Below are 9,145 nucleotides of genomic sequence, written 5' to 3' on the forward strand. Positions count from 1 at the left end.
CTTTTTTTTTCCTCTCTGGGCTTTTTCTAGTATCTTTTAAATTCTGGCTGAAGATGCCTGTTGACAGCAGTTACCATACCAATAGCCTTAGCCCTTCTCTCTTGGAAATGGAAATGCCGTTTGTTCTCCTGATGTCTCAGTCATAGTTACAGAACTCAAACCAGCACTGAAATGTTTTGGCACACCTTGACTGGATTTCACTTAAAATCCAGCAGCCCTTGCCTTCCTGAAGTGTCATTGAATCTAACTGCAATAGGCTGAGTGTGTTCATGCCTGTGTGGACTTCAAAATGCTCACGGGGTTTGTGAGAGCCATGAGGCCACTCTGTTGTGCGATTTTAAAATTGAATAAATAAGCTCAGCCTTTCAGTACACTTTGCTTTCTGAATTTCAACGCAAGATGTGTATTGCTTGTTACAGGCAAGTTCCATGTATTTGAATTAAAGCAAAAAGCCTGTATGAATTGCAAGGTATCAGAAAATAGAGGAATGTTGCTTATTTTTTCAGGAATTGGAAATGCTGCTACAGTAACTTAATTGCTCAAGTATGAGAAGAGAGGAGTTATAACTATGTGTATATAAATAGTAAGCTGCTAACTTTTTTTTCCCTCTGTCACACATGGAAATCAGTTCAAGAGTATGGATAAACTAAACTTTTCATGGAATGGTGGTAATTATTCATTATTCTGTGGTGAATAAGATGCATTTATCCCTGTATTATAGCAATATTCCAATTTATCTTTGTTGATAAGATGTAGTCTGCATACCACCCAACCCCTCTTTTTTTTTCTTTTTCTTTTTTCTCTGCTGAAGTTTTTCCCTAACTCTTGGGAAAGATGGGCAACCCTACCCACCAGAAGCTGCAACCTAGACCGCTAGGTCTGCGTCCTCCCCTTGCTCTCCAGCACCCTCTTGTTTTTTCTTCCAGGTACTTTCAAAGGCCCTGCATACAGTTAGGATTGAAGTTTTAAATGTCAGTTGCAGTTATTTTGCAGCCTTTTAAGTTGCTTTTACCTGAAAAAGACATTTGATACCAGAATGGCCAAAAAAAAAGGCAGCTCTAAATATTTGGCTTTCAAGGTGACTGGATATGTTCAGAATAGAGTTCAACTACAGTCTGTTACATCTTGGTCTGAAAATCAGCTCCTGGGTGTGATTCCTTTAGCAAAATGGATTGTTTTCTTGGTTGTAATGAAACCGTAGGTATTAGATACTCAGTCATAAATTGTATTGTACAAGAATACCAGCTTTCCAACTGTGTTGGAAGTTGCTTGACTGCTTCCGTGGCTGCTGTGTTCTCTGCCATGTGATGAACCCAATGGTTAAAGTTGCACCGCAGTCTGTTCCCTCGACACACAGGTGGTGTGCAAGGCCAGGTCCGGTTTCTGACGACAGTTTATCATTTATTCATGATGACAGACTGGCAGTGTTGGGGTGTCAGCTATGTAAGCGGGTTAAGATGGTTATCTCTCTGAATAATTTCATTTATGCGTATGATCAGACACCAAGGCTCGCTTTGGGGCTGGACTGGCATTTTTATGTTTTGGTACCTCCTTGGTGTGAGCTCTTAAAGTGGCACAAACAGTGCAGCGTGAATTAGTGATATTGTATCTATTACATATGCCAGCTCAACAGAGTGTGTTTCTGGAGCAAGACAAATGCAGATTGTTCTTGACAGTTAATCATTTAAAGATGTAATGCCTGAAAGTAAAGGACTCGCTGCCTTGCCTTGCATGCTATTTTTATCAGGGTTCTGCCTGTGGCTCTGTGTTTAATGTTTGAGAGGTGTGGCCTGACCAGACAGAATTGGCAACCCAAAAGCTACCATGTTCTGGAGCTGGCATTTGCCCAGGTTCCTGCATGGCCTAGGGATGGCAATGTCTCCTTTTTCCCCATCGGTAAAAACACGGCAAAAATACCTGCTTTATCTTGCAGCGTTGCTGGAAGGAATCATTAGTTAACGACTTTTAACTACTTTGAAGCTGAAATATGTTGTGGAATTCTTAAGTGTTGTTTAAATGATCTGAGGCAGATAAATCTTGTCTTTCATGTTGTTGTTTTCATACCACAAAAGCTTGTTCTAATTAGTGAAAAAAATAACACAGTAACAATTAGCACAAGTTTGATTACTTAGGGCAGGCCTTTGAGATATGCATAATACTGAAATGTGTATTTACTGCTTCAAGTGGTCCTATTTTTAAATAAAAACAATCAACTGCGGCAACATCCAGAAAATACAAAGTCACGCATCCCAAATTTAGGTGTAGGTTTAAGTTGCCCACGCAACCTCAGCCTGTGCTCCCAAACTGAATGCTTGTCATGTTTTCTTCCACCTCATCTTTGCGCTATTGAGTACACAGAATGTCATAGCTGTGAGGATGTTGGGGTTACATGAGTGGAAACCTTGGTCTCGGTGAAGGTCCTGGAGTTGCCTGTATCCCGGTCCATGTCCTCTTTCGCTCCTTCTCTTGCTGCGTGCCCATGAAGGAACTTGCCTGTGTGACTGAAATCTGGGGGAGAGAAGTCCAGTTGCAGGAATCTAAATGCACAAATGACCACCAAGTTTTGGTGTTTATTCATGGGTGCAACAAAAGACTCCTATTTTGCAAATCCTCCTCTTTGCTACAGTTCAGATCATTCCCTAGCAAACAGAGCTTTCCTAATGCGTCCAAGCTTTTTGAATAGATGCAAAACAATGTCTTTTTTTACTAGACTTTTTCCTGAAAACAGACATTTGACATTAAAAATCAGAAAAATGTAAGCCACCAAAACCAGTTTTGCAACAAAACTGGCAGGCATTGTAAGAAATGTGCCTTCTCTGTAATAATGGGATAGTATGTTCGTTCTGAGTTAGGTATGATAAAGCCTGGTAATTTGTAATTCTTGGGAGTTAATTTGTCTGCCATTAATAGATTACTTATTATAGTCACCATAAAAAAGAACACAATTTTGCACAAACCTCTTGATTTGTGTTATGGCAGGAAGGATATTACGTTAGGATTAAATCCCCAGGAGGGTCTCAGGTGGAGGTATGCTGCCAGGAAGCTATCTATCTGTTGTTTAAAGGTCTGGAGTGTCATCACTTGTGTTTGAGACCTGACATCCAGGGCTGCAGTAGGAGAGATGCGATGTCCTGATGACGCAGAGCTGAGGGCTGGGAAGCACACACAGTCCTTGGCCAGGAGGAGAATTGTTTTCAAGTTGAAAACGCCGCTTTGTACAAACTCAAAGATGAGGACAACTGGGAACGGGGCAGCTTTTTTTCTGACTGCTCCATGCCAGCTTGGATTCCTTATGTGCTTTTATTTTCAAGCTTATTTGGTCTGTATTGGCTGGTCTAATTACGTATCTTCCCTCTACATGCAAACCTCCCATTGTCTATCTTTGGCTTTTTATGTCCTCAATATTAATGCTTATGCAAATTGTACTTTGAAAGAAAAAAATTTCCAAGCAAGAAAATGCAGTTAGACAGAAGTGTCCTCTAGTAAAAACAAGGACAAAAATCCCCTTTCTGTAATAAAGCTGATGCCCATCTTCATTTATATGCACGTACAGTGCTTTCCTAGCTTTTTTCCAGTGTGCGTGTATGGTTCATACTCTCCTAGGTCCTAATTCTCATTCACTTTCCGACAAGATGCAGAATTTTGGCAAAATCTCATTGTACAGTGCTGGCTGTTTTAAGGAACACCGTGATTTACAGCCTTTTACCCTTACCCCAGCCTGGCTGCACATGAAAGTTTAGTTTCCACGTGAAAACACATCCCAAACTGAATCTGTGCTTCTCTGTAGCGGGTGAAGGCAGCAAACCCTTGGGCAGGGAGCTGCTCGCAGCAGGCCTGCGACACCGGGCTGTAACAGAACACGCTTTTGGAACGAACTACCAGGTACGTTTGTGTGCCCTCTCAATTACCCTTCAGTCACAACATCCTGTCACGTCCTCAGGATGACGTTTCCCTCGTTGCAAGATTTTTTTGACCTGGAATTTAACTCAACGATGAAATGCCGGCCAACCTCCAGCAGCACCAGCAGACCGAACCTGAGCCCCTCCACCGTGTCGATACACCGTGTCGCTGCACCGTATCACACGGTTGTCGGTGGAGCTGCAAAGATGCGAGTGAACGTGTGTGCCTGCCATACCGGGGGTTCGGCCGGGCTGACGTGAGAAAACTCTGTTAAAAACCCCACGATTTGTATTTAATAGCGGCAGGGACTGGGACCTTAGATGGATTCCGTTGTCTTGAGCTGCTCTCTGAGCTCCAGCAGATTTCTGTCCCCTCGTTTGAGGGTTAGGGACACAGGACGGTATTTTTGGAGCCCGCAGACGAACGCGACTGTGGCAATCGCGTCCCCGCCGCTGCGGCCCGCGCTGCCCCCCTCCCTCCTAGAAATACAAACTTCTAGCGAGCGGTCGGAGGACGAAGAGCGCACCGGGCGCAGCTCGTCCTGCCGGCAGCGAACGCCCAGAGCCGGTCCCTGGTCGGAACCGCCGCCACAGCCCCGCCGCCGCCTCTACCGGTAGCGCAGCCGCCGCTGCCCGCCCCGAGCCAAGACAACATGGCGGCACGCCGCCCTGGCCGCGCTACGCACGCGCGCACCGGAAGCGGAAGCGAGCGGAAGCGGGACAAGGCTCCGGCGGAAGTGGCCGTTGTCTGGGGAGACGCAGCGCTGTGGAGACGGCCGGGGCCGAGGATGTGGCGGCTGCTGCTGGCGCTGGCCTGGCTCGGTAGGGCTCTCCCTGCAGGTGAGGCCGGCGGGCTTCGGCGCTGGCAGCTGGGGTGGGCTTTGGGGACTGGGCGGCGTATGTGGGGCCTCCCCGGGGTGGGCGGTGCGCGGGGAGGCCGGGGCTCGGCCGCAGCGCGGAGCTGACATCTCCCTCCCGGCGCAGGGGCGGTGACGGAGCAGAACGCTGGCGGGCAGCCCCGCTCCCCCGGGGGCGGCTCCGTGCAGGGCAGCGGCGAGCCGGTGCGGTACCGGACCGCGGAAATGGCGGACGCGATGCTGGGCAGCGGGTTCCCCGCGCAGCAGGCCGTGGTGCTCTCGGTGGTGCCGGGGGAGGCGAGGGAAGGCCAGGCGTCCGGCGTAGCCAAGGGGGCTTGCGATGCGGCGGCCGGAGGCGATGCCTGCGGCGCGGGGAGCAGCCCGGCGGGTCCCCCCGGCCAGGCGGGCAGCCAGGGCCGGGAGCAGGCCGTGCTGGAGACGGTGCTGCCCGCGCCGGCTGAGGAACCCAATAGCACCGACAGCGCCAAAGCTCCCAAAGTGAACTGCGAGGAGAGAAACATCACCGGCATGGACCGCTTCACGCTGCAGATCCTGAACGTGTCTCAGGTAAGTGCATCGCCCGGTTCGCTGTTTGGTGTTACTCTGAACGTGTGAGGATGGTGAAAGATGCCGCGTCAGCACCATGTGCGTGTTTCTGTCAGTGTCTGAGTTGGTGACTTTCCTTGCGTAACATCCTCTGTGCTATCGAAAAGAGGAAACCTCTGAGCTGGGAGGTTTTATGTGTCATTCTGAGCAGAAAAAAGTGGAGATACAGCTCAGTCCATATGCCTGTGGCTCTCATCTCTGTGCCTGCAGTAAACTTCTGTGCTGCGTGGATTAGTGTGTCTGAAATTGTTAATGGTGTTTACTGTCAGTACCAGTGCCTATTTCCAGCTTGTTTCTTATAATGGTTATGTTTTTGGGTTTCTTTAAAGTAATAAATTTTTAAAACAACCTTAACAAAACGTTAAATACCCTTCTCCATCTGTTTTAAAAAGCTTAAACAAATGTGCAACTACATGATAAATATTGTCAATTATCTAATTGATTACTGGATGATGCATTCCTATGTAGAATTTAACTCTGTTAAATATCTAATTGTCCATGTTTATTTTTCTTCTGCTTTCTCAAAGGACCTAATGGAGTTCTTAAACCCAAACAGCAGTGACTGTACGTTAGTCTTATTCTATACGCCGTGGTGCCGCTTTTCTGCCAGTCTGGCACCTCATTTTAATTCTTTACCTCGAGCGTTTCCTACTCTTCGCTTCCTGGCGCTGGATGCATCTCAGCACAGCAGGTAACTCACACTTCCTGTGCTCTAGCATCTGTTTACTTCCGTTAGCAAGTTGTGTGTTTTAGAAACGCTTTCTTATAAAGTGACAATTTAATTTAGTAAAATTGATACTTGCTATATTGTGACCATCTTTGCTTTTTCCTCTGGTGGATTTCTTTTCCTTCATGCTTTGTATTTGCTTTATGTCCATCAGTTTATCAACTAGATTTGGAACTGTGGCTGTACCCAATATCCTCCTTTTCCAAGGTGCTAAACCTATGGCTAGATTTAATCATACAGACAGAACGCTGGAAACACTGAAAGACTTCATTTTTAATCAAACAGGTACGTAAATCAGCCCTGATGTGTCAGTAACAAGAACAGGCTGGCTTTTAGCTCCAAACTGGGCTTTCTTCTCCCTGTTGTTTGTTCTTTAAAATTAATTTCATGAAGACCCTGAGAAGACCTGGCAGAGGTTTATATGCTGAAAGCAGAGACTCAACTTACTGGTCTGCTGTCACAGAGTAGGGGGAAACAGCGGGGTTTAGCTAAAGAGGGTGCTGGAAGGATTAAGCATGTCTTTCTGCCCAAATATTTAATTTGGGAATAAAGGCAGATGAACCTTGGGATCATTGCCTGAGCCACGTAAGACTGATAGCAGATGGGGGATGAGATGGTTTTGATTCTTGCACTGGAGGAGACGAAAGGATTCCAGTTTGCATGATCTGGCTGTCCACATTGTGAGCTCTCTGCTCCTTCTGTGCTTCTGTAAAGTAAAACAAAAAAACATGTATAGGCCTACAAGGGCCTTTGTTAGAGGCCAGAAATTGTTATAATTGCTAATACAGCAGAAATACCCAAAAAACACAAACACACACCCACTCCCAAACTTACACAAAGCTGTGCTGTGGAAGGACAGGAGCATTCTCCTATTATGAAAATACACATAAAAATCAATATATTTTTATGTAAGTAAACTGTATGCTAGATATACCTGAACACACAAGGACCATCTCACCAAAATTTTGTGTCTAACTGTACATGTGCCTTAGTTTGAGAACAGGAACAGAGCTCCAAATACGAACCAACTTCTCTAATGATTATTGCTGGTGTTGATCAAGTGCTTTCTTTTTTAGGTATAGAAGCTAAAAGCGATGTGGCTGTGACCGAGGAAGACTGGGAAGGGCCCCTGCCCAGTGTGCTGACAAAAGGCATAGACTGGCTGCTTCTCTTTTCTGTGCTCTTCCTGGCTAGCTTTGTCATGTACGCTACTGTTCGAACGGAGAGCATTCGGTGGCTGATCCCAGGACAGGAGCATGAACACCAAGAATAATCTGAGGTGCTGAAATAGGGACAGAATTTCCCGCTTATTGGTAAAGCAGGAATTTGCATGGACTAGAAGTACGTAAGAATGGACTGTTGAATTTGTTGGTTGTAATTTATAACCTTGACTGAACGTCTGCTTTATTTATCAACTACTGAATCTGTAAAAAGAAAATTTGTGGCGAATAATGTGGTAAGTAAACAAATATGAAAAAACATGAACTAAAAAAGTATTTATTAAGCTGCTCTGATGGGCTTATTTTTCACAGACTCGTAGATCAAGTAAGGATTTTACAACATGTTGGCCCATGTGCGTGGCACTGCTTGGCACAGGAGTGGCATTGCTTCTGCTCTGGTGGAATCTGAGGATTTCGTACAGATCCTACAGGCGTATGAACTAAAGCTGCTACACGTTCAATGTGGTAGACACTACGGAGTTAGGATGCGTTGGCCCACTTGGATCATGTTATTCTGGAATAGTAATGTTTTAAAGGGATACACTGGTGAATGGTGATGTTCCTCAATTAGTTTGTCAGTAAAATGAGCTATGAAGAAAAAAATGGTTTTAAAAATAGTGTGCTTCAAATGAATTATTCCAGTGTTGAAGAGATTTTAATGTTAACAGCGTGTATGCCAGCAATGGTAACAGCAGTTGACAGGGTGACTGTTTCCCACCCTTGGTGCTGGGGTTAAATGTTTCCTTGTTTGCGGTGTTCTAGGAGTTGTGACGGGCAGTTCTTGATAAGATTTAGAATAACTCCCAAAGCTCACCTCATTATTTTTGTGCATGTGTACACAACTTATTTACCACATTCCTACAGAATTAAATTGCATTCATAGTCCTTACTCTTTTTTAAATAAATCAGGTTTTTAGTGTAACCTTTTAAGTCACTTTCTCACAGGACTGGAAGCATGTGGCTTCTGAAGTACCTGCCTAAATTAGCAAGACCAGTCATGAGGTTTATTTAATTTTCTGCTAATGTGTTTGCTGGTTGCACAGTCCGCAGCTGAGGCTACATAAAGAATTGATATGGGTTTTAGTTATAATTAGTATGGAAGACTTTGAATAAGGTATGGACTGGATCGTTGTGTAGTTTTAGGATTATTTGATTGCATAGCATTTATATGTGGTGGAGGCTTGCCCTAGTACCTTGATGGGAAGCTTTAGGGTGCAAATCAAGCTAAAGAGAAACAAAGTCATAAAGAGCTCATATCCCTGCAACATAATTCTTCAGCTATTTTTCTGGTGGCCACATCTTTCCAGTTTGGAAAGCTGAGATCCTGTATTTTGGTGTGTTAAAAGGGAACTGCACTGATAAAACTTTGGTATTACAGAAGATAAAGCTAGGAAGTATTTTATTAATAAAAGATTCAAGATTTTTGAACAAGAAATTGGAGCGTTCTTGCCTTTACCCTCCGATGAGTTTGAGAGGCCCAGGGCTGGATTCTCCCTGGTAGTGATCTCCGCACCTCTGAAGAAATAGCAGTGCCGCCCCTCTCCGAGCAGTGACCCGTCTCAGTGCTGCCCATAGAACCGAACGTGAAATCCCCTTGCTCGGAGTGACCAGAGGAGTTCGGCCTGAGGCGGTGGCCGGCGTTGTGCAGCGGGCAGGTCCGCTCTCCCCTTCGCCGCCGGGCCGGCGGCTGCTCTACCGCTACCGCCCACCGCACCGGTGCACCGGGAGGCGGTCGGGGAGGGGGACACAGCTCCCTCCGCCACCTCTCCCCGCTCCAGGCGCGCTCCGTTTCGCTTTGCGGCCGCGGACCCCGCCGGGAGAACCGGGCGGCGGCTC

At 46.0% G+C, this 9,145-nt stretch overlaps 1 protein-coding gene across 2 annotated transcripts; it reads left to right on the top strand.

Moving 5' to 3' along the window:
* Positions 1 to 4,019: 4,019 nt before the first annotated feature.
* TXNDC15 (thioredoxin domain containing 15) lies at positions 4,020 to 8,744 on the top strand. 2 transcript variants are annotated; one of them, XM_054841340.1, is made up of 5 exons: positions 4,020 to 4,721; positions 4,884 to 5,323; positions 5,890 to 6,053; positions 6,244 to 6,374; positions 7,166 to 8,744. In XM_054841340.1, the coding sequence occupies exons 1-5, from the start codon at positions 4,553 to 4,555 to the stop codon at positions 7,360 to 7,362; spliced, it is 1,101 nt and encodes a 366-aa protein (XP_054697315.1). In that variant the 5' UTR covers positions 4,020 to 4,552; the 3' UTR covers positions 7,363 to 8,744. The 2 variants fall into 2 exon arrangements, with proteins under 2 accessions (XP_054697315.1, XP_054697314.1); XM_054841339.1 differs by having other exon boundaries at positions 4,023 to 4,739.
* The last annotated feature ends 401 nt before the right edge of the window (positions 8,745 to 9,145 follow it).

Source organism: Grus americana, chromosome 14 (assembly GCF_028858705.1).
Source record: "Grus americana isolate bGruAme1 chromosome 14, bGruAme1.mat, whole genome shotgun sequence".
NCBI classification, from domain to species: Eukaryota; Metazoa; Chordata; class Aves; order Gruiformes; family Gruidae; genus Grus; species Grus americana.